The sequence below is a fragment of the Scyliorhinus canicula genome, chromosome 9, assembly GCF_902713615.1.
Source record: "Scyliorhinus canicula chromosome 9, sScyCan1.1, whole genome shotgun sequence".
Taxonomy (NCBI): domain Eukaryota; kingdom Metazoa; phylum Chordata; class Chondrichthyes; order Carcharhiniformes; family Scyliorhinidae; genus Scyliorhinus; species Scyliorhinus canicula.
In genome coordinates, this window is record NC_052154.1 from 29,750,830 (window position 1) to 29,776,864 (window position 26,035).

The 26,035-nt window shown below is 44.4% G+C and overlaps 1 protein-coding gene across 7 annotated transcripts in view; it reads right to left on the reverse strand.

Annotated features, from left to right (window-relative positions):
- Positions 1 to 26,035, reverse strand: part of LOC119971186 (telomeric repeat-binding factor 2-like) — a 62,851-nt gene that overhangs the window by 26,211 nt on the left and 10,605 nt on the right. For 2 of the 7 annotated variants that reach the window (XM_038806391.1, XM_038806392.1), the window contains exons 2-8: positions 24,660 to 24,737; positions 22,331 to 22,443; positions 19,635 to 19,721; positions 13,890 to 14,024; positions 12,939 to 13,093; positions 9,353 to 9,784; positions 7,804 to 7,874 (exon numbers count right to left, since the gene is read on the reverse strand). In XM_038806391.1, the coding sequence (XP_038662319.1) occupies positions 7,804 to 7,874; positions 9,353 to 9,784; positions 12,939 to 13,093; positions 13,890 to 14,024; positions 19,635 to 19,721; positions 22,331 to 22,443; positions 24,660 to 24,737 (1,071 nt within the window). Of the gene's footprint in view, positions 1 to 2,585; positions 3,340 to 7,779; positions 7,875 to 9,352; positions 9,785 to 12,938; positions 13,094 to 13,889; positions 14,025 to 19,634; positions 19,722 to 22,330; positions 22,444 to 24,659; positions 24,738 to 26,035 lie in introns of those variants that run through there. The other 5 variants (XM_038806389.1, XM_038806390.1, XM_038806395.1 and 2 more) reach the window with 4 other exon arrangements.

Below are 26,035 nucleotides of genomic sequence, written 5' to 3' on the forward strand. Positions count from 1 at the left end.
CGTCCAGCCCCGGGGCTTTACCCGACTGCATGGCCTTCAGACCCTCCGCTATCTCTTCCATCCCGATCAGGGCCCCCAGCCCTTCTACCAGTTCCCTATCCACCTTCGGGAAATTCAGCCCCCCTAGGAAGTGCCTCATCCTCTCCTGCCCCGTTGGGGGTTCCGACTCATACAACCTACTATAAATCGCCCCCCTCGCCCTTCTCAGCTGCTCCACCGTCCTCCCTTGGTTAACAAGCCGAACTCCGCCTGTAGCCTTCCCCATTCCCTTAAAAGCCCTGCCTCGGGGGTCTCTGCGTACCTCCTGTCGACCTGTAGTATCATCTTTACCAGTCGGTCTGTCTCTGCCCTGTCTACCTTCTCCCTGTGAGCCCGTATCGAGATCAGCTCCCCTCTAACCATCGCCTTCAATGCTTCCCAGACCACCGCTGCCGAAATATCCCCCGTGTCGTTGACTTCTGGGTAGTTCTGAATACATTTGCTAAGCCGCCCGCACACCTCAAAAGTCCCACGTCCAGCCTCCAGTGCGGGCGCTGGTTACTGTCTTTACTAACCTGTAGATAAACCCAGTGCGGGGCATGGTCTGAGACTGTGATCGCCGAATACCCCGTGTCTACCACCCGCCGTCAGTAAAGTCCTGCTCAGAATAAAGAAATCAATCCGGGAGTACACTTTATGCACGCGTGAGTAGAAGGAGAACTCCTTCATCCTCGGCTGCCCAAATCTCCATGGGTCCACCTCCCCCATCTGCTCCATGAACTCTTTTAATTCCTTTGCCATTGCTGGCACCCTGCCCGTTTTTGAGTTTGACCGGTGTAAACCAGGGTCAATAACTGTGTTGAAGTCCCCTCCTATGACCAACTTATGCAAATCCAGGTCCGGTATCTTCCCCAGCATTCTCTTTATAAACTCCACATTGTCCCAATTTGGCGATTTATAGTAGGTTGTATGAGTCGGAACCCCCAACGGGGCAGGAGAGGATGAGGCACTTCCTAGGGGGGCTGAATTTCCCGAAGGTGGATAGGGAACTGGTAGAAGGGCTGGGGGCCCTGATTGGGATGGAAGAGATAGCGGAGGGTCTGAAGGCCATGCAGTCGGGTAAAGCCTCGGGGCTGGACCGGTACCCAGTGGAGTTCTGTAAAAAGCTCTCGGGGATATTGGGGCCGTAGTTGATGAGGACCTTCTAGTCTCGAGTCCAGTCCCGAGTGAAAAACCTGTCCGGCCCAACTTTTCCTTTATCTAACCTGGTCAGCTACTCTAAGGTGCGTCTCCTGCAGCATTACCACGTCCACCTTCAGTCCTCTCAAATGCACGAACATGCGTGCCCTCTTGACCGGCCCACCTCCCACCCCCAACAGTGCAAATGTAAACTTTAACTCACTCTGCTCTGCAACTGGGCCCAAACCAATACAGAAGGCGTTACAAATAGCGTCAAACAAAAAACTTTTAAAAACATGAACGTTGCAGCAAAGTTCAAAAGTTCTCAGTCCGCCACCAGTCCTTTCCTTTTCGCTTAGTCCAGTGCTTCCTCAGGCGACTCAAAATAAAAATGTTGCTCCTCGTACGTGACCCAGAGGCGGGCTGGATACAGCAGTCCAAACCACCTTTTTCTTAAAAAGGGTCGACCTGATCTGACTTTTCTCCTGTCCACCTCCGCACTCAGATCCTGATAGATCCGCAGGACACTGTTCTGCCATTTACAGCTCCGTATCTGCTTGGCCCACTGTAAAATACGCTCCTTATCCAAATACCTGTGGAATTTCACCACCATTGCCCTCTTGGGGAGGGGGGATTCTCCCATTCGTGGCTTCATCGTGAGCGCTCTGTAAATCCTGTCCACCTCCAAGGATCGGGAGAATGCCCCATCCCCCAGCAGCTTCTCGAACATACCCGTCATGTATGCCCCAGTGTCCGCTCCTTCGGACCCCTCAGAGAGCCCATCGATCCCCCAGTTCTGGTGGCGGGACCTATTCTCTAGGTCCTCCAACTTCTCCAGGAGCCTTTTCTGCTGGTCTCTCAGCATCCCCACCCCTCAACTCCACCGCAGTTTGATGTTCCTCCTGGTCAGCCAGTGCCTTCTCAACTTTCTGAATCGCCTGATCTTGGGCATCCAATCTAAGCTCCAGCCACGCAATTGACTCTTTAAAATCAGGTCCAAGCAATCCCGCTTCTGCTTGGCGAAGCCGTCATGGATAACTTGCATCAGCTGCTCTGTTGACCGCCGGGCTGACAAGCCAGAGGTCCGATCATCCGCCAAGCTTTCTCCCACTGCAGCTTCAGCCCAAGCCTTCTCTGTCCGTCTGTTTCTGCCTTTGTGAGCACTTCTAGTCCTCCTCTTCATGCACTGATGTGGGAATTCAGTAAACAATTGCCTCTATCATCAATTTATACAGTACATTTTGAATAGAACACACATGCCAAGCAGAATTTCAAGGCCAGTTCAAGGCAAAGTTTGCATGTTGGCCTGGACCAGATGGCCAAATTCTTTGGTAGGTCTGCTCAAGGACCAGTAACCTTTTGTTGAAAATAAACAAAGTTTGAGATTCAGGTAATTGCTAAGAGATTAAAGCCACAAGGTTCCATGGTTTCTGAATGAACAAAATAAACTTTATTATAGAAAGTCAGAAAAGTAAATGTCCATTGTGTACGCCAACATTCAGAATTAACATGAGGCACATATGAATTAATAGGCAAACTACGGTCGAATGCACCACACTGCACCAAAATGACAGATGTGACCAGGATTGACCCCACTGATTTCTCAGCAGCCTACTCAGTTGTCAGCATCCACGATATGTCAAACAATCTCCTTGAAACAATGTCTCCCTTATGAAGGATTGCAAATCTTCACTCTTCCCTTTAGAGGATAAAGCCTTGAAATTCAGAAGTCCTCCAAAGGTTTCTCCAACTAACGCTGCTTCAACAACTGCGCACCTCACAGGGTTTCAATCTTGTTTGTCGAGATTATGTTTCCCATGACTCCGATTCTGCAGTCCAGCACCAACTCAAGCACAACTTCACCTCTTCAGCAACGACAAGCAGATACCACTGCTCCAAAGGGTTATTTGTGTCCCAGTGGCCGGCAGCATCGTGTCTTTGCTGCCGTTTCACTCTCTGGGGCTTCTCCTGAGCCCTCATTCTTTGAAGCTTCCCAATTGCATTACTTTTGCGGTTTGGAGCCCCTTTCTTTGCTCCTCTCCCTACTAATTCACAGCAGTGGTCTCCTCCCCCCAGTGGCTCCTTCCTTGTTTTTTTCTCGCTGTCTGGGACCTCTCCCTGTACCCTGTACTGGGATTCTTCGGTTATGATGCTGTAGAAGTCAACTGTTTCCTGACACACCTAATAGGTAGTGGATAATTATTTAAGATTAATATTAAGCCCCAGTTTTACTCATTTTATTTCAACACTCTCATAACCTCAGGTCATCTCAAAACATAAATTTACAAAATAGCATAACACAGCATAATTCACTTTACTGGATTAAAATAAACACTTTAATTGATTTAATGAATACATTTTTCAAGATCATGCGCAAGGACAGGGCAGGATCCATAGCAACAGCATGGCACGACTAGGTAACATGTAGGCTCTATTGTTATAACACCTTAAGCCAGCAAAAGACCAGTTCAAACTGGCCTTGATAACAGCACAATATTGCATTCTTTAACATACACAAGTAGGCAGATGCAAAACAATTACAACTAATGTTGATTATTAAAGACGGACGGCTTGCAGTCAAATCAGATGTGTTTGAGTCTAACCCAAACCAATAAGGATTATATTGCGGTGTGATTAGATGGCTTAAAACAGATATGAAAGAGTATAGCTGCACGTTTCATTCGGCCATTTTTAGTTTTTGAATCTGGTGCTGGGCTGGATCATTAGCTGGATTTCTTTCTCTCCATTTTTTTCTTGAATCTTCTATACTTTGATCTGAACTATTCACTGTCTCCCTGTATTCATATTTCATTTTCAGACTTTGACTTTTAAAGTTATTGCGAGCTGTTTGCCTAAGCAAGGAGATAATTTCTGTGATTCTTTGAAAGCTTCAAATTGTCTACAAAATGCCTTTTAAATGACTTTCAAATTGTAATCAATAGAAGACAAATAAAACAATTCCTATTTGCACCTGGGAAGTTTTAACTTAAATTTCTACTGAGTTCCAGTAATCGCAAAGTGCTGCTGAAACCAAATGGCAGATCTATCAGATGCCCCACTCATGGGTTCCCGATTGTGTTTTTGCTCCGTGTTATCCCTCACAAAGGCACACTGGGCACATGTCCATGGGCGGCACGGTAGCAGAATGGTTAGCACTGCGTTGCCTCAGTGCCAGGGACCCGGGTTCAATTCCCCGCTTGGTCACTGTCTTTGCGGAGTCTGCCAGTTCTCCCGTATCTGCGTGGGTTTCCTCTGGGTGCTCCGGTTTCTTCCCACAAGTCCCGAAAGATGTGCTCGTTAGGTGAATTGGACATACTGAATTCTCCCCGTGTGTATCCGAACAGGTGCCGGAGTGTGATGACTAGGTGCTTTTCACAGGAACTTTGTTGGAGTGCTAATGTAAGCCTACGTGTGACACTAATAAAGTTTATTATGTCCCTGGCCTAAAGATCACTAAAATACTGGACTGCACATGTAATCCACATGTGTGGAAGTTCCCAGGGCATGTTGGGACAAGTTGGGATTCATTAACAGCACTGACTTGCTAAATTTATAAATTGCTTTACAGAATACCTATCATGATGGCCGTTTCCACTGTCAGTTCTAATCTTTTCATCACCACATATCAAATTGGCACATGTACCAAATCAATGGCGATATTACTTTGTCAATCCATTATCCTCCACCAGATTTATTTTTCCAGCTCTAATCACCTCAATCTTTTAGTTATCTGTGCTTCTACTTCCTGAGTTTATAAAATTCATTATTTCTTGCTGTGCGACTTTCCAGTGAGTCTTCATACCTTCATTAGCCTTGCTAATCTTTTTAGCTTCCCTTCTTTATTTTCTGTGATCCCCAATGATTCTACAATGTTGTACAATATTATACAATATTGTAGCACCTACAATAATGAACTATCCTAAGCTAGCGTTCAGCAGAATAGTCAAAATTCAGGGATCATGGAGTTTGCACATTCTCCCCGTGTCTGCGTGGGTTTCGCCCCCACAACCCAAAAATGTGCAGAGTAGGTGGATTGGCCACGCTAAATTGCCCCTTAATTGGAAAAAATAATTGGGTAATCTAAATTAAAAAAAAAAAAAAAAAAATTCAGGGATCATGTCAAGCTCCATAAGAGTTGGGTTAGCCGGGGTATCCACCTCAAGCTTTGATGGTTTGGGCGAGGATGATCTGAAGTTCATGAAGAGGGCGGTGGCTGCGATGTCTGATATGGATATGCACCAGTTGAGATTGGGGGGCAGATTTGAACATGCATTTTGAGCCCCAAGTTACCTTTGGGGGCAGCCAAGGTACTGGCAGCATTCATGAAGGAGATGGCTGGAACGGTGCATAATATGTATTTGCATATGGACGTCTTTATGATGGGGAGAGCCCTGCTGTCAGGGATAAAGATAGTGCCACGATAGTGATATCAGATTATGCTCCACACCCGGTGGATGAAGTTTGGAGATGGGGCTGACCCAGTAGATGGCATGGCGTTTGGACGTGGGCCTGTTAGCGGTTTTGGGATTTTGTGTGAAGGTGGCTCAGGTGACTGATGAATATGGTTCAACAGGAATGGAGAAGTATCGCCCTCAGCACTATGGAAGGTCCTGAAGGTTGTGGTGCACGGGGAGATCATTTTGCACAAAGCACAAAAAGGTAGGGAGACGAGAAAGGGACGCCAGTGGTTAGTGGATGAGGTCCTGGGGGTGGATGGCAGGTAACCAAGTGACCCAATATCAGAGATTCTGGCTCGCAGAAAGAAGTTTCATATGCAATTTGATTCGCCATCCACTCAGAAGGCAGTGCTGCAGTTGCGCCCCTTGAGGGGGGGTAGTGTACGAGTATGGGGAAAAGGCCAGTAGGTTTTTGGCTGGTCAGTTGAGGCAGCAGACGGCCTCCCCGGATTTGGGTGGTAGGTTAGTGGTGGCGCCAGGTAAGGATAATGGGACGTTTGAGGCGTTCTATAAGACTCTTTATAGGTCAGAGCCGCTGGAGGAGGAGATGGATATGGTGGGCTTGGAGTGTCCCAGGTTTGAGGAGAATCAGGAAGCGATGGAGACTGCTGGTGGTGGTGGTGGTCAGAACAGCAATTGGGAAAATGCAGACGGGGATGTTTAAGGACTCGGTTGCGTGATACAGCAGAGAAGGCAGTATTCTTGGAAGGGATTAAGGCCAAATTGGAAGAGTTGAGGTCTGAGCTGGGGGAGTGGTGCGGTGTGAGATTCAGTGTAGGGTGAACGCAGTCATCATGTGCGAGGTTAGTATTGATACAGTTGAAGATAGTGTATAGGGCCCATTTGACCAAATCCAGGATGAGCAGGCTATTTGCGGGTTAGAGGACGAGTGTGAGCATTGTGGGAGGGGCCGGCTAACCATGTACATGTATTCTAGTTACGTCCCAAGCTTGTGGGGTTCTGACTCTCCTTCTTTGGTACCATGTCGGCAATCTTACAAATTGAACCGAAGCCTTGTCCACCCGGGGCCATATTCGGGGTATTGGACGTGCCGGAGCTACAGACTGGGGTGAGGGCTGATGTTCTGGCCTTTGCCTCGCTGATTGCTCGGAGGCGACTGCTGGGAGTTTAACTGCTCCACCCAGCGCCTCAGAGATCTTACGGAATTGCTGCATCTCGAGAAAGTGATGTGCACAGTCAGGGCTGCAATTGAAGAGAACAACCAAAGAGCTGCTCACCAGCTGTTGTGTGGGGAGTGGGGGGGAAGAGAGAGAGAGGGGGTGGGGTGGCGAAGCGTGTTAGTACCTGCTATTGTTTTTACAATGTATAAAATTTAAAAAGCGGAGTAAATATATATATTTTAAAAAGTCTGGCAAAGCATGCCAAATGGAAGATAACATTCAGACCTTGCAAGTACCTGGATCTCCAAAACAACTCAAATCACTTCCCTATCCTTTATTAACATCATCGTGTCAAATGTACCATTTCAGGGCAGCACGGTGGCCTAGTGGTTAGCACAACCGCCTCACGGCGCTGAGGTCCCAGGTTCGATCCCGGCTCTGGGTCACTGTCCGTGTGGAGTTTGCACATTCTCCCCGTGTCTGCGTGGGTTTCGCCCCCACAACCCAAAAATGTGCAGAGTAGGTGGATTGGCCATGCTAAATTGCCCCTTAATAGAAAAAATAATTGGGTAATCTAAATTTATAGAAAAAAAAAATGTACCATTTCAGCATCCAAACTTTCATAATTGGATCAGCTATATCAACACAATGATTACATTAACAGAGAAAAGGCTGGCTATTCTGGAACTAATAGCTCACCTTATGATCTGCTCACTGCCTCTTCACCTCCTACAAGGTTCAGCTCTCCAAGTCACACGCCATCTTGACTTGGACACAAAGCTGGTGTCCTTGGAGGGGCCAAGCGTCATAATCATGAAATTCCTTATCTAACACCATTACCAATAAGATCTCCAATAGTTCAAAGAGAAAGTCCACCAAAACCTATCAGCAATAAACGCAGCCAATATCATCCACATCCAGGGTAACAAAATTGTTTATTAAAAACAGATAGTGATGTTAGTTATGTAGTTATCAAAGTGAAGATTTGGGAAAAAGTGTGCAAATCAATATTCATGTTTTGGATGCTGTGCAATTTTACTCACTGATGGAAATGTCTTGTTGCACACCAAAAAGAAATTCTTCATCACTCCACTTTTCCTTGTCCTCAGTGATTCCAGGATCGTTCAAGCAGTTACGCCTAATTGATCATTTAAAATAATTAGAAACCAAACAATAAAAAAATGGTCTGGAAAACTGGATCAATCACTATATAGCAAATGTCAAAGACTTATTTTAACCACGATATTTGTCAGATTGGATATCTGTTTCCGTCATATTCCTAAAATGGAGTGATACATGTTATCAATGTATAACGGTAATTTAATTACTTTTCCCAAAATGAGACCAATACCATAAAGAGCTGATAAAACTTAATGCAATACTGCTAAAGCCACTATCACATTCCTCATAACTGGAGAATGAGATAATTCATTTTGTGGAGCGATACTACAAAATCACAGACAGAACAGTTCTGTGGCACGGCTGCACAGTGGTTAGCTCTGTTGCTCCACAGCACCAGGGACCTGGGTTCAATTCCGGCCTTGGGTGACTGGCTGTGTGGAGTTTGTACATTCTCCCAGTATCTACATGGGTTTCCTCCAGGTGCTCCGGTGTCCTCCCACAGCCCAAAAATTAGGTTAAGTAGATTGGCCATGCCAAATTGCCCCTTAGTGTCCAAAAGGTTAGGTGAAGTTATTGGTTACGGGGATCGGGTGGGGGTGTGGGCCGAGATAGGGGGCTCTTTCAATGGGTTGGTGTAGATCCGAAGGGCTAACGGTCTCCTTCTGCACTGCAGTGATTCTATGAATATCTGGCAGAAAAACTTACGTTGGTATTTTGAAGATTAAATATGTGTTCTTCCAGAATGGTTTGCATCCAAATGTTATGGTCAGATTGTTTTCCCCCCACATACTGGAAAAGTACAAGTGACCATCTCATCTTTTTACCAAAACAAAATCAGAGCCCAATTTCTTTTGAAAAAAGATAAAAGTACTTCTCACAGCAAGGTTACAACTGTAACTACGATTCAGGTTAAGATGCATTGTGAAGTATAAACCTCGATTGAAATGGTCAGTTGAATTACTGTTTGTAATGTAAATCTGTTGTCTCCCACACACTAGAATTTGGGCTATTACAGCAATTTTCAGACAATTTAGGGCAAAGTGATTAACTATCCAATTCCTCTGTTATAATTTAGAACATATTATAGAAAATCTGTGGCTCCGGGAATAAAGGTGCCACAACTGGCCAGAAGTAGGAGAGAAATGTTAACTGGGCTCCCACTCCCTGGTGTTATCTAGAGAGCCCTACAATGACGTTCATGCATATAGATGGGAAGGGAGAAAAAAAAATCCATGGCACCCCTCCACAGTCAAATAATCCAGAAATTAAAAATTGCCATTTTAAACTAGATACCAGATGGCTCATATTCCTCTGTAGAAATCCATTCCAACTAAAGGCAGTGCCCTTTGTAGCAGAAAATGGAAGCAGTAAAAAAAATCTCAGAATTCAACTTGTATTCAAGTATTGTTTAACCTATTGTGAGTGTTCCTTTGAGTACTTTTATTTTGGAAAAAATACATGAGCTTAAAGGCTATATAGTTGAACAATGCTCACCTCTTGACATGTTGCAGCTGCAAGGTGGCTTCCTTATGCAAAGTTTCTTTACAAGAATGATCTCTTTTCCGCGACTGTATGGGTTTCACTCTGTCTTGTTGAAATCCGTGTCTGCTTTCAGGCTTGACCATGATATCAAGATGTTCTACCTCATCCTGACTATCATCCTGACTATCTGGATCTATAATAAACCGAGAAACAGCCTGTATGCATTTTGCAGCCGGTTTATCAGATTGTTGAATAGCATTTGCCTCAGTCCTCTGCTTCGTGAATCTTGTCATCTGTTGTAATTTGCTGTTTCCAAGCAATTCAAAATCCAATACATCGATCTCTTTAAAAGATGTCAACGGATCCACTTTTAACTTATGGAGGATGCAGAATGCGGTTTGTAGGGCTACAAAACTACTAATAAGGCCAGGCTGAGGTTCCACCCTAGAAAGAATTAAAAAGAACCGTCATTATAGGATTATTTGTTTCTCTGGATTGTTGATTTCAACAAAAACAATACATTTTTTCACCCTAACTGTGGCATTAAAAAAAGGAGGTGGAATAGTTCAGCTCAGATTTCAGTTCCTGAATTCTATCCAGTAATCCTTGCCAAGTGCTCATATGAGTGCATGTACTCTCACCAGTCAAATAATTTGCCAACAGTGAACATGGGAAGCTACAAAGCTACTCTGGGGTTTGTAAGTTGAGAGAAAATATTTTTGTAAAAACTAATTCAGTTAGAGTGCTTATCTTCAGCGATTCAATTATATTAGCATTCAACATATTACAAGCATACCTGAAGCAAATTTCTTCCTTCCCCAGAATTTTTTCGCACAATGCGTATTGGCTTTAAAGGACTGATTGGACTTCAATCATGAACATACAAGAGAAAGGCTAACCTGGGGTGTATTTCCATCTCATTTCCCCTCTTACAAACATACATACATATCTTCATAATAATTAAGAGCAGGTGTAGGCCGTTTGGTACCTTGAGTATGCTCCACCATTTGATAAGATAATGGCTGACCAGATTGTGGTCTCATTTCCACTTTCCTGTCTATCCCTGACTCCCTTGTCAATCAAAAATCAATCTAACTCAGCCTGAAAAATATTAATCAACCCTGCCTTCAGTGCTCTCTGGAAGAGAATTCCACAGGCCAATGACACAGAGAAAAACATTCTCATCACCATCGTAAATGGGAGGCCACTTATTTTTAAACTGTTCCATAGTTCTCGTCTTTCCCACAAGGGGAAACATCCTCTCAGCATCAAACAGGGCAATTTCCCACAGGATCTCAGATGTTTCAAGAAGGTCACCACTTATTCTTTTAAACACCATTGATGCAGGCTCACCCTTGCTTCATAAGATAACCCCTCATCCCAAGAATCAGTCAAGTTAACCTTCTGAGAACTGCTTCTAATGTTATTGCGTCTTTTCTCAACTAAATAAATCAAAATTGTACACAGTACTCTTCCTCCCACATCATAGCAAAGCGGCGATCAGAAACGGATTCTATGGGAACACAGAAGCACAAATCCAAGTCTTATTACTGTCTGGAACAGCCTGCCTTACATTCTGATTTGTCAATACAAATATATATCACAAGAGTGGCACAGCTGCTTTGGATGGTCAGACGGATTGAAGTTCTGCCTCTACAGAAATTTCAAGCCAAAAAAAAAACAACTTCTAAACAAAGCATACAACTTTCCCCATAAAACCGTGAATGGTACAAAACAAACTCATGGAAAAAATATGAAGACATAACTATTTTTAAAGAAAAGACAATTTAAACAGCGTGGGGTTTTGAGTTCCATTCAATTAAATACATTTATGCCTGTAAATTTCTAATTCAGAAATCATTAATTTGAACTTCAGGTTGCTTATAAGGGTACAATTAGGGTCACACACAAGCCTAACCCTTCCCAAGTTGCAAATTAAGACAGGCGGTTTAACTTTTGATCCATCCTTCATAATGGCACTGCTATCAGGGGCCGATTTAGTTCAGCTGGCTGGACAGCTGGTTTGTGATGCAGAGCAAGACCAACAGCGAGCGTGGGTTCAATTCCGTATCGGCTGAGGTTATTCATGAAGCCCCGCCTTCTCAACCTTGCATGAGGTGTGGTGAGCTTCAGGTTAAATCACCACCAATCAGTTTTCCCCCTCAAAAGGGGAAAGCATCTTATGGTAATCTGGGACTACGGCGACTTTATTTTTACTCCCAATGTTTTACTTCAATTTTGTAAGACTGAGGAAAGGATACCTTACTCCATGAGTTATTCGCCCAAAATAGGGATATCCCAGAATTTAGAATCACAGAATTTACAGTGCAGATGGCCATTCAGCCCATCGAGTCTACACCAGGCCTTGAAAGAACACCCTACTTAAGTCCAGTATCCCACCTAACCTTTGGACACGAAGGGCAATTTGGCGTGGCCAATCTACCAAACCTGCACATCTTTGGACTATGGGGAGTAATGGAAGCACCCGGGTGAAACCCATGCAAACAGGGGAGAAAGTGCAAACTCTACACATAATAAGGTATATTAAAACAAGCTTTATTACAAACACAGTATTAAAATATTTTCACCATCACACGGGAAACTAGCTTCCAATTACCCCTAAACAATACAAATCAATACAGGGCCACAATAACCCTTAACTGTGATCTTTACTTCTACTCAAACAACAGAAACATCTCGGGTCCTAATCCACTGTCAATTACAGTTAGCACTCAGGAATACTTACTGTAGAGATGCCTTGAAACTCCATTTTGAACAAGAGAGATCTTTTGACACTGCTTTAATGAAAGAGACCTGACCCTGTCAGAACAATGCAGGATCTCTAGCTGAAATCTTCAGAACTATCTTCATAGTTTGACTTCCATCTTCCAACTAACTGAACTGTTTAGGAAGAAACTACTAGTCCATCTAAAGACAGATCTTTTGAGAGCAGATGATCGACTTCTGTTCACATGCCAATCTAAAACCTAAACTTCCTGCTTTTCTGCAAAATGGCTGGTACTCTGACTCCTCCCAGTAACTACGTCATCTTACTAACAATGTATCTAATTAACTACTCCATAGAGAACCTTCTTGAGATAAACAAAAATCCATTTGCCCATGCTTTAGAATACTTTAATTGCACCCCTGACCACCAAAAGGCGTCTTGTAAACAAGGATTTTTTAAAACACTACTGCAGCAGTCGTACACAATTACCCCAGACTTTTAACCCTTATTGCACCAAATACATATAAAATGTTTCTGAAATTCCTTCATCATCACAAAAAAGAGAGACGGTGGCATAGTGGTTAGCACTGCTGCCTCACGGCACTGAGGAACGAGGTTCAATCCTGGCCTCGGGTCAATGTCTGTGTGGGGTTTGCACAGTCTCCCCGTGTCTGTGTGGGTCTCACCCCATAACTCAAAGATGTGCAAAGTAGATGGATTAGCCATGCTAAATTGCTCCTTAATGGGAAAATAAATAATTGGGTACTCCAAACTTATATTTTTGGGACAGATTGGATAATTCTTTTTAAATGTTTACATATACAGTAATTATCAAATGTAGCTGAAGTTGATTTTAAATTTTCCAATCACCTGTTAGAACATATATGACATTTCTCCGTTGGTTGTGAAGAGCATGTGTCCTGATCTGATGCCTGACTCTCCTGTTGCACCTTTTGATTAGAGTCTATTCTCGGTTCTTCACCCTGGATTTCTGCTATTGATCTTGAAGTGGAGTTTTTTGCACTCTGAAAGGGAAACGCAAATATTTATTTCTGCCGCTTTGTTTTGTGAAATCTCCCTCCAGAACCCGCTTGACATGTGTATCGTTGTTCTGTAATTTATACTTTGCAAGCAAATGTCAGTCCAAGAGCAAACTTCTGAATATTTTATAGCCATTAGAAAATGTATCTGCCCTTTTGAATCAACACAAGTTGATAACAGGTCTTCCCTGCTACTATTTCTTTAGCACTCCTTGCATGGCTGTCCACAGAAGCCACAGAGAAAAGAAATTGGTTGGTGGCAACCCAGATAGCAATCGTTTGAAAGCATTAGACAATTTTGATCCAAAAGCCAACAATCCTAAATATGTGCTTACTATAAGTTAGCAACAAATACATAACTTATGCACTATAAACATTAGCACAGCTGGGGGGGGGGGGGGGGGGGGGGGGGGGGGGAAGAAAAGAGAACCAAAATGAACATTCCACACAAATTCTCAGTTATGCTGAAAACACATTTTCTCAATCAAACCTTTGTCTTTTGCATTATTTTTAATGTACTTTATATAGTTTAATATTTTAGAAAAGCTGCAAAAGATGACTTGGATGCAAAGTAGAAAAATATTTTACATGCACCTTCCATTAAACCCCTGGCTGGTGAAGGGGGATAGGTAAAAGTGCATGAATGAACAAAACTATAAACAGTGTGAAGTGCAGACTCAATGGGCCGAGTGGCCTCCTTCTGCACTGTAAATTCTATGACACAATTGTCGAACAAGTCCTTTTGAAATAGTGTGAAAAGGAACTAAATCAGAATACATACATGAAGAAGAAGTGGCTCTGAGTTGTCAATTAAGCTTTCTGCAAAAAGCAGCATTTTCCTTTTCAAGTTGCTGTTTGAAAATAGATGCAGATCAAGATGGGCTGAATTCTTCTCTTTAACTGCTGAAAGCAATTTCTAAAACCAAAAAAATGATAAATGTTTGGAATCATAAAGGCAAAAGCACTATCCAACTGTTACAGCTTTTTTTCTTTCCAAAAATGCGATATGACAATTATTTTAGTGTTTCTTGTTACAGTTTAGACTTTCTCATTTCAATTTATTCTAAAGTCGTTCCCAAAAAGTAGATCGGCTCTCTACTGAGATTAAGCCTACTCCGAGAGGGACAGAACTAACAATTAGAATGTCAGTCATGGTTCAATTGGCAGCACTCACACCTAATTCAGAAGGTTGTGGCCTTGAGTCTCATTCCAGGACTTGAGGACCAAAATCTTGGCTGACTATCCAGTGCAGTACTGAGGAAGTGCTGCAATTAGAGGTGGTAGGTTTCCGATGAGACATTAAACTGACATAGAAAATTGAAACAGAACTATTTCAAAGACGAGCAGGGAAGTTATCCCTGGTGCCCTGGCTAAAATTAATCCCTCATCAACATCACAGGAAGGGCAGCACAGAGGCGCAGTAGTTAGCACTGCTGGTTCAATCCCAACCCCAGATCACTGTCCGTGTGGAGTTTGTACCTTCTCCCAGTCTGTGTGGGTCTCATCCCCACAACCCAAAAAGATGTGTACGTTAGTTGGATTGGTCACTCTAAATTGCCCATTAATTGGTAAAAAAAAAAGAATTGGGTACTCCGAATTTATATATTTTTTAAAAATCAACATCACTGGAACAGATTATCTGGTCATCGTCACATCGCTATTTATGGGGGCAGTTGTGAGTAAACTGGTTGTCGAGTTGCATGCATTCCAATAGTGAATGCACGTCAAAGTACCTCATTGGCTACAGTGCTTTAAGATATCATGAGGTTATGAAAGGCTACATAACTTCAGATCTTTCGGGTTATTCAGACAAATGCAGATATTAGGTTAAATTATTTGTTATGAGGCATAGTACTGAATCAAATTACTATTTTGTCCTATACGGTGTAATTTTCCTTACTTACTTCTCTCGTGTCTTACATTACAGTTTCAATGAACAAGTTTTAAAGTGATTTTCTTCTTTGATGATCACTCGCTAACGATTTGTCCACCTAAGAAACTCCATGTCACTGGTCATCGGTTCTTGCGGGACTGAAGCCCGATCCTAAAGCCGTATCTCTGACCGCACACTTGGCAGCTGTTTCCAGGCGGTAGACCTTTCTCAGGTTTCTCTGGACCTCCTCTTACTGTCAGGTGTTCTCGAAAAATTGCGTCCCTTCTATCAGGAGTAGGTCCTCTAAGTAGGTCTCTTCTGAGCAAAGATCTCCCAGACGTTGATGTCTATGTTGCGTTTCTTGAGGAAAGCTCGGGGGGGGGGGGGGGGCTTTGGAGCACTTCCTTGGTCATCCTCTTGTTCATGAGCCGGGTGAAGATTTGCTTTGGCAGTCAAGACTCTGGTATCCGAAGCAGGTGGCAAGCCCAGCAGAGTTGGTTTTGGATGATCATGGCCTCGATGCTGGTGTTCTTAGATCTTTCAAGGAAAAAAACTGTCAAAACACTCTCCTGGATCGTATCCCAAGAGTGTGCGTGTGTGTCTGTCCTCTAGTTAAACATCTGGTGTGGGACATGTAACGCAATTGTACAACAGACCTTGACAGAAGTTAGGTGACAAGGAAACCTCAAAGACCGGGAATCTCACCTACTAATGCAGCCTTCACCCGCCATCGTAACCTTTGATACCATATAAGTATCGACTGCCTGATCATTACAAAAGTGATCATCTCCCCCTTTGGCAAAAGTGACACTAATTAACTTTTGGTAACACAACTACCGTGCTGTCTCCTCTGTTCAACATAACCTTAAGTTAGCTCAAAAACAGAAGATGATCTCAGCAGATCTGACAGCATCAGTGGAGGAGAGAGAATGGCGCTAACGTTTTGAGTCTGGATGACTCTTTGTCAAAGCTGGAGAAAACTAGAATAGGAAATACTCAAAATGTTGGGGGATAAGGGGAGGGTGGAGTTGGATAGAGGGCCAGTGATAGGTGGAGATTGGGAGAAATATCGGGCAAAAAGACAAAGTGGGTGTAAATTCTCACGCTGATAATGTCATGATAATGACTAAGGATGCTTCTTCATAGAATGTACAGTGCAGAAGGAAGCCATTCGGACCACCGAGTTTACACCGGCCCTTGGAAAGAGCACCCTACTTAAGCCCACTCCTCCACCGTACCCCCGTAACCCCACCTAACCTTTTTGGACACTAAGGGCAATTTAGCATGACCAATCCACCTAACAAGCACTGTGGGAGGAAACCGGAGCACCCGGAGGAAACCCATGCAGACACAGGGAGAATGTACAGATTCCACACAGACAGTGACCCAAGTCAGGAATCAAACCTGGGACCCTGGAGCTGTGACGCAACCATGCTAACCACTGTGCCGCCCTTACACCTATACTTATATTTAAACCAACACCGTATACTTTTAAATTCTCAGCCTGAGAACAGGGTGATGGATGAATAGACGTGGTGAGAGTTAGAACGTGGGGGCAGAGGTTTGAATGGCCACAAATGCACAGAGGGTAATATGTGGCAGGCCGGCCAGGTGTGCATTATTCAGTACAGCTTTGGCTATTCCCAGACATGTGTGAATGTTTTAGCAGACTAGCAAAGGCAGCGTCATAAGATAATGTTAGAGGTGGAAACAGGCAGGTGATGGTGTGATCGAAAGCTCATCTCAGCATCAAATACAACACCAAGGACCAACAGTTTGGTTCAGCCTCAGATTGACTCAATAAGAGGAATGGCTATAGGACAAAAACAACCATTATCTGGTCACCAACTATTCATATAGATACCACAGTTGAAAACAAAACCTTGATTTATATTGATGTGATAACATAAAATGAAAACAAATGGGTCGAGGTGGGGCTGATCATCTAAAGTTATTGAATTCAATGTTCAGGCCGGAAGGCCTAACCGGAAGCCCCACCTCGACCCATTTCATTTTAACTGTCTTTTACCATTTCTTTCTTTCTTTTTTTTATTTTTTTTAATAAACAATTTTATTGAGGTAGTTTTTGGCTTTGTAAACAGTTACAGACATCAACAGAAAGAAAGCAAAAAAGGCAAAAATCCATGTACTTTCAATACTTCACTCGTAACATACTGCACAAGCCCGCTCCTCTCTCACCGGTACTACCCGCCATTTTTTTCCCCTTCTACTCTTACACCCCCCCCCTGCTGACGCTCACTCTCCCGCAAAGTAGTCAATAAATGGTTGCCACCTCCGGGCGAACCCCTGTACAGATCCCCTCAAGGCGAACTTAATTTTTTCCATACCCAGGAAACTCGACATGTCCGCAAGCCACAACTCAGTCTTCGGGGGCTTTGAGTCCCTCCACGCCAATAGTATTCGTCGCCGGGCTATCAGGGAAGCAAAGGCCAAAACATCGGCCTCTTTCTCCCCCTTGACTCCCGGGTCTTCCGAAACCCCAAAAATTGCCACCCCTGGACTCATCACCACCCTTGTTTTTAGCACCCGGGACATGATCCCCGCAAATCCCTCCCAGTGCCCCCTCAGCTTAGGGTATGCCCAAAACATGTGAACGTGGTTCGCTGGTCCTCCCGCTCACCTAGCGCATTTGTCCTCTATTCCAAAGAATTTGCTCATCCGAGCCACCATCATATGGGCCCAGTGAACGACCTTAAATTGAATCAGCCCGAGCCTAGCACGTCGCGGTCGAATTTACCCTACTCAGGGCCTCTGCCCACAGCCCGCCCTCCATTTCCCCACCTAGCTCCTCCTCCCATTTAAGTTTCAGTTCCTCTGTCTGGGACCCTTCCTCCCTCATGAGCACCTTATAAATACCCGAGACTCTACCCTCCCCTTCTTCTCCCCTAGAGACTATTCTCTCTAGGATCCCCATTGGCGGGAGGCGTGGGAAAGATGGGACCTGTCTACGAACAAAGTCCCGCAACTGTAGGTACCTAAAATCATTTCCCCTTACCAGCACCAATTTCTCCTCCAAGCTCCTCAAACTCGCAAAGCTCCCTTCCAGGAACATATCACCCACCCTTCCCACCCCCGCCCGCCGCCATACTCTGAACCCCCCATCCATACTCCCGGGGGCAAACCGATGGTTGTCGCAGATTGGCGCCCAAACCGACGCCCCCGTCTCACCTACATGCCTCCTTCACTGGCCCCATATCCGCAGGGTCGCCACCACTACCGGGCTGGTGGTGTACTTGGCCGGCGGCAGCGGTAGAGGAGCCGTGACCAGGGCTGCCAAGCTGGAGCCCCTGCACGAAGCCGCCTCCACCCGCTCCCAGATAGACCCCGTACCCACCATCCACTTCCTTATCATAGCGATGTTGGCCGCCCAGTAATAATTAATCAGACTCGGCAAAACCAGCCCTCCCTCGCTGCGGTTCCTCTCCAACATCGCCTTCTTCACCCGTGAGGATTTTCCCCATTTCTTTCTTTCTTAATATACATTTAATTTCCCCCCAATCTTATCCACCTTTCCGGCACCTTTCTCCTCTTTGCTTCCCCCTTCCCCTCCCCCCACACCTGCAGTTCATCCTCTGATGTTAGTTTCTCTGCTGTTTGACCTTTCACATCTTTTGTTCTCTCTGGGGTCTGCCATTAGCACACTTTCCTCCCCTTGGTTTCTGTGGCCATTAGCACCTGGTTTCCCTGGGTTTCTGTGGCTATGACTCATCTTTCATTCTCACTCCACAGTATAAATATTTCCCACTTTCGCTGCTAGCTTTGACAAAGATCATCGGACTCAAAACTTTAGCTCTCTTCTCTCCCTACAGATGCTGCCAGATTTGCTGAGATTTTCCACCATTTTCTCTTTCGTTTCAGATTCCAGCATCCGCAGTAATTTGCTTTTATTCAATGTTTCCACAGGTTTCATAGAATTTACAGTGCAGTAGGAGGCCATTTGGCTCAGCGAGTCTGCCCCAGCCCTTGGAAAGAGCACCCTACTTAAGCCCACACCTCTATCCCCGTAACCCAATAACCCCACCTAACCTTTTGGATACTAAGAGGAAAATGGCCAATCCACCTAACCTGCACATCTTTGGACTGTGGGAGGAAACCGGAGCACCCGGAGGAAACCCATGTAGACATGTGGAGAAAGTGCAAACTCTACATAACAATCAGCCAAGGATCGAATTGAACCCAGGTCCCTGGAGTCGTAAGTCAGCAGTGCGAACCACTATACCATCGTGCTGCGCATTACATAAAGGACATGTATTTGTTATATTTCTGACTGTATTAAATATACTCATTTCGAGATGCAGGAAAGAAATTGTAGTAATTATTAAATCCAATCACATTTATTTTCAAAACATTGTAACATCCTGAAAGCGTACCATGTACACCAGCATTTTACTTCACAAAAGATTGATGAAAAACAACATTTCATTTATAATTCAAATAAGACCACAGTGATTATGGTTAAATTGCTTTTTTCTAGCTACAAGATTGCCTCCCACTGAATGCCCTCATTATTGCTTAAAGATTGTAATATTAAGAAAGAATTTGAGAACTGCAAGGAATGCAAGAATACTACGAAATTACCCAGCACTAAAATATCAGACTTTATTAGTCCAGATAAAGCAGTTGCAGACAAACCTGGTCTATAGTGTCCTTGTTGAAATATTGTTCCAAGATCTTAGAAGCTTCTTGAAATTTGTTACTCTTAATAGATTCAGCCACTGCCTTTAGAAAGCAAGGATCAAAATGTTATATATGCTCGAGATTTGAATGTACAAAAATAATTTACTAGCTTGACTTTCATTCAAATCATGGGCAACAATCTCAGGGACTGTTTACCCTGATTCGACATTTCCCCATTAATGACACGTGATTGAAAAATTTACTAGCTAATCTTCTCAGCAGTGGTTGGGGGGGGAGGGGGGGGGGGGTGATACCCTCCCAAGATTTCTATTTTTGGTTCAGTGCCTTCTACTTTTCCTTCAGAAATCTTTCTTTGCGGGAGTCAATAAGATGATCTCGTCTTTTGTTTGGCGGCTAGGATCCCACAGGTCCGGAGGATTTTTTTTACAAAGGGATGGGCAGTCAGTGGGCCTAGCATTGCCTAACCCGTTATACTGCTACTGGGCGGTGAACATAGAAAAGGTGTGGGGGCAGTATAGAGTGCTGGAGTCCATATGGGGGCGGATGGAGATGAATGACTGTAAAGGCACTAATTTGACAGCTTTGATCATGGCTCCCCTTCCGTTTTCCCCGATGAAATGGACTTCTAACCCGGTAGTGGCGGCCACCTTGAAGATATGGGGACAGTTTAGATGGCACTTTAAACTGCGTGATATGGCGGTGCTGGCCCCAATTTGTGGAAACCATCGTTTTGTGCCATTGGTCTCGGATTCGTCCTTTGGGGCTTTGAGGAAGGAGAGTTGAGAGCAGTTGTGTGACTTGTTTGAAGGTGATAAGTTCACTAGTTTTGAGGAGTGGCTGGAGAATTCCAAGTTTCCTCGAGCTAACCAGTTTTAGTAGTACCAGGTGCAAAACTTTGTGTGCAAGGAGGTCGCTTCCTTCCTTTTGACCCATGCCCTTGATGGACAGAGTTCTCTCAACGGTGGACGTAGAGGACGGTGTTGGGAGATCTCTGGTTGGTTAGTGTCGACAGAGCAGGTCCTGTTGAACGAGCTTAAAAGGAAGTGGGAGAATGCGTTGGGCCAGGTGTTTCAGAGGGGGATCTGGAGCGAGGCTCTATATAGACAACTCTTCCTTGTATGCTAGGCTCAGCCTGATTCAATTCAAGGTGGTGCATAGGGCACATTTGACATGAGAATGAAGTGAGTGGATTGTTTTTGCCGAGGTAGAGGATAGGTGCAAGTGGTGCTATCGGGGCCCAGGACATCATACAGATGTTCTGGTGCTGCACGAACCTTGTGAGCTCCTGAATCTCCTTCTTCAGCACCATGTCGAGAATTCTTGGGGTTCATTTGGAACCATGCTCTTTGGTGGCTATTTTGGGGATCTCAGATTTCCCGGAGTTGCAGACAAGGCGAAGGCGGATGGTTTTTCCCTTTGCTTCCTATTAGCCCAAAGACAAGTTTTGTTTGGTTGGAAATCTTCGGCCCTGCCCAGTGTCATGGCATGATTACATGACCTGATGGGAGTATTTGCACTTGAAAAAGCTCAAATATGCAATGAGAGGGTCAGCTGAAAAGTTCTACCGGAGATGGCAGCGTTTATTTCCTATTTCAGGGAGTTGGTCACTGTCACCAATAAGGGATTTGAATATTGTAAACTTTTGTATGTATATGATGTTAAAAACGTTATTAGTTTGTAAATAAAAGTTTGTTTTTTTAATTGTTCATGCCTGTTTTCAATTTCACTACTGAGCTTTCCTGTGTAATTTCCCGAATGAGTCTTTTGAAAAGCTAAAATGGGGAATTTGACAAGATTATTGGTGTATTTTGGTGCAAAGCTAGAAGATAATACTTGACAATGAATATGCTTTAACTTTAATAATAATAATCTTTTTTGTCACAAATAGGCTTACGTTAACACTGCAATGAAGTTACTGTGAAAAGCCCCTAATCGGCTGTTCGGGTCCACAGAGGAAGAATTCAGAATGTCCAAATTACCTAACAGCACGTCTTTCGGGACTTGTGGGAGGAAACCGGAGCACCCGGAGGAAACCCACACAGACATAGGGAGAACGTGTAGACTCCACACAGACAGTGACCCAAGCCGGGAATCGAACATGGGACCCTGGCTCTGTGAAGCAACAGATAGATTTAAAAGCATGTTCCTTCATTTTGGTAATGGAAGATGAAGAATATAAAAATGGGGCTCAGTTTTATTTGTTTAGAATGCGTCCTCCCATGAGAGTATCATAACCTATCCGCAATATCTGTGATTAAGATGTTATATTCTCATCTAAATTTTAACATGTATAACATGTCACAATTAATATAAACTCTTCACTGGTTTGTGGAAAAAGATTGTTTGATTCTCTCATTAACAGATTCTGAAAAAAAAAGACTTAACACAGTTGATTTTGTCTTAACTGTGATGGCTGATCAGAAACTGGATTCTTGTTAACCAGTCAGATTCTGTTGAACTACAGATGCATTAACTATGAAAGAAACCACCTTTATGGTCCTTTCTGTTACTTTGGACTTTAAAAGAAAAGGTGGGTACAAGCAGTTGTTCTCCTGTGGAGACTCATGTTGCACAAAGCTACTTGCAAACAATGAGAAAATAAAGGAGCAGGCCAGAGCAGAATAATTGCTCCTGCAATGTTTGATGTTTCAAACAGTTTAAATTCTTATTTTATTTAAACAATAACAAACCTGCTTCACCACTGTTTCTCTGACATCTTGGAAAATATCCTCACACAGCGAAAACTCTGCCTTCATCTGGTCCAGAATCGCCATAACAGATTCTAGTGACATGACATCACTCTCTGAAAATAAAAAAAATTTGCATTTAAATGCATACTGACCACATACAACTAAAAAAAAATGACACTACAGTAGTCTCCCGTTATACCGCGCTCCGCAATACCGCGGTTCGCGATATACGGCGGGGGGGGGGGGGGGGGGGGCTTATGGACCCCAACTTACTTGACTCATTTTAAACTCTTTTTGAAACAACACCTTTTTAGCCGCGATGATTACCCGCGATGATTAGACCGATTAGCAGCAATGATTACCCGCGATGATTAGACCGATTAGCAGCGATGATTACCCGCGATAATTAGACCAATTAGCAGCGATGATTACCCGCGATGATTAGAACGATTAGCCGCGATGAGTAGCCGCGACCGATTAGCCCGATTACCCAGCCATAAAAGGGATACCTTTTCCAGTGCAGGTATCTTCGAGTTCAGTTACTGTCGTTCAAAATGTTTAAGCGCGTAAGGGGGTGGCGAGGACGGTGTCGAGGGCGGTGGGATCCAGGGTCAAGCCAGGATGGGGACTCGCGATTTTTGGGGTTGGGGTAGAGCCGGGAGTGCAGGAGGCGAAAGAGGCCGGTGTGCTGGCCTTTGCGTCCCTAGTAGCCCGGCGAAGGATCTTGCTACAATGGAAGGATGCGAGGCACCCAAGTGTGGAGACCTGGATCAATGACATGGCGGGTTTCATAACGCTAGAGAAGATCAAATTCGCCCCGAGAGGGTCGGTACAAGGGTTCTTTAGGCGGTGGCAACCTTTTCTCGACTTTCTGGCTCAACGATAGGGTACGGGGACAGTAGCAGCAGCAACCCGGGGGGGTGGGGGGGGAAGGGGGAGGGAAAAGGTTGGGGCGGAGGGGGGGGGGGCGGACGGACGATGACTATGTTTGTTTATTTAATTTAAATTTATTTTTAAGTTCTTCTGTTGTTCATTGGGGTTGGGGGCGTGGGGGATGGGATACATGCGTCGATACGGTCTGGGGGTGAGTTATTATGGGTTATTTTGTTGCATTTCATTGTTTGTCGTTACGTTTTATATTTTCTGTAAAAAAATCCCAATAAAAATTATATTTAAAAAAAAATGTTTAAGCGCAAGTCTTACAAGTAAAGCAAAAGATACATTTGATAGACCGGCTTCGAAACGGCGAAATGAAGGCAAAATTATCCAGAGAGACTGGTGTACCAGAGTCAACCCTCCGTGGGTGGGTGAAAGATGAGCCCAATTTAAGAACATATGTTGGGACAGTTTCTCAGAGTGAAGGGCTTACCAGGAAAAAGGCAAGGAACGCTAGTGACATTAACTTGGAGAAGGCTGTGTTCACCTGGTTTGTCCAGGAACAGCCTGGTGGCACCCCCCTATCTGGACCTATCATCAGGACTCAGGCTGAGAAGTTCCATCACCAGCTCCACCCAGAGCATACACAGAGCAACAGGACTTCGACCCCATATACATCCTACACCTGAAGAACCTCCAGAGGCAAGCACAAGTCAAGATGAGGAAGGGGATGTGCCAGAAGAAACTCAGACTTTTTTTAAATGATTTTTTAAAATATGCTTGTAAGTACAATTTTAAGTATATTATTGTATGTATATATTATTGTATATATTTTAATAAATTTAAAACTTGATTTAAGACTTGAACGAACGTTGATGTTTTTTAAATTTAAAACGCCCTTCCATTCAGCAATGTTCAGCACAGTCAGCGATGTTTCCTCTCGTTCATTCATTTGGATATCCGCGGCTCGGATACAACGCGGGTGGCTGTCTTGGACCCGAACACCCGCGGTATAACGGGGGACTACTGTATTAGGGTGGCACGATTGCACAATGGTTAGCACTGTTGCTTCACAGCTCCAGGGTGCCAGGTTCGATTCCCAGCTTGGGTCAGTGTCTGTGCGGAGTCTGCACCTTCACCCCGTGTCTGCATAGGTTTCCTCCGGGTGCTCCGGTTTCCTCTCACCATTCCAGGATGTGCAGGTTAGGTGGATTGGCAATGCTAAATTACCCTTAGTGTCCAAAAAAGGTTAGGTAGGGTTACTGGGTTACACGGATAGGGTGGAGATGTGGGCTGAAGTAGGGTGCTCTATCCAAGGGCTGGTGTAGACTCGATGGGCCAAATGGTCTCCTTCTGCACTGTAAATTCTATGATTATAACTTCAAAGTCTCTACAATCATCATGCTGTGCCCAAGTTGTGAGTATTTTGTCTGCATGAAGAGCATTTACTTACCAAATTTGGAGAGAAATTGTATTATTAGAAGTTTCTGTCCAATTTCTTCTGTGTCGACGTATGGGCGACTTAAGACAGCTATAATTAGAAGGGGAAAGAGAAAGAAAATGCACTTCAGTTAAATAAAGGCCAGAATGTTCACTTGTACATACGTATTCGTAGAGCCAGGTCAGTTTTTTAAAATATATTAGTAATACCTTGCAAGCATCGCGGGCAAGGCCAGCATTTGTTGCCCATCCCTAATTGCCCTAGAGGCAGTGGTTAGCAGCCATTCTGAACCACTGCAGTCTGTGTGGTCTAGGTACACCCACAGTACTGTTAGGGAGTTCCATGATTTTGACTCAACAACAGTGAAGGAACAGTGATATTGTTCCAATTCAGGATGGTGTGTGGCTTGGAGAGGAACTTGCAGGTGGTCGTGACGTTTGCATGAGTCTGCTGCCTTTGTCCTTCTTGATGATAAAGGACACGGGCTGGGGTGATCCTGTCAAAGGCAGGTTGCTGCAGTGCATCTTGTAAACAGTATGTACTACTGTCTGTGTCTGCTGGTAGTGGAAATAGTGAATGTTTAAGGTGTTGGATGGGGTGAAAAATTAAGCAGGTTGCTGGATGGAGTTGAGCCTCGAGTGCTGAGGAGCTGTACTGATCCAAGCATGGAGAGTATATCACAGTCGGTCACCAAGTCCTGTATGCTGAAATATTCAGAGAAAGAAGAAAAATAAAATGGAGGTGAAGAAGCAGCAGCCACAGCCGGTCCGCCCAGTCACCAGAGGGGAGGGTGATTGATGATCAAGGCGAGGGAAGGTGTCGAGATGGAGGGCGGGCAGGGAGGGTGTTGACTGACTAATAGGATCTGGGGTAGGGAGTTTTGGTTTAATAAATAACATTAGGGGTTCTCTGCCTCCCTTGCCTTAGAGGCTGCTGTATTTTCCACCAGCACTTTCTGTTGTTATCACTAATACCCCAACAGCTAAAGTACTGCGTGCAGCTCTGGTTACCATATAATTGGAACACTGTGATTGTACCAGAGATGGTGTGGAGCAGATTCACCAGGATGTTGCCTGTGCTAGAGTATTTCAGCTACGAAGACAGGCTGGTTCGGCTAGGGCTAGTTTCCTTAGAGCAGAGAAGGCTGAGGTGGCCTGTACAAAATTATGAAGGACACATAGGATAGACTGGAAGGAATGTTTCCCCTTAGTAGACGGGTCAATAACCAGGGGCAGGATATTTTATAGGGGATTTGAGGAGAAACTTTCTCACCCAAAGGGTGGTGGGAATCTGGAACTCATTGTCTGAAAGGGCGATTTAGGCAGGAAACTGCACAACATTTAAACAAGCATGTAAGGGCGGCATGGTACCGAGGTACAGTGAAAAGT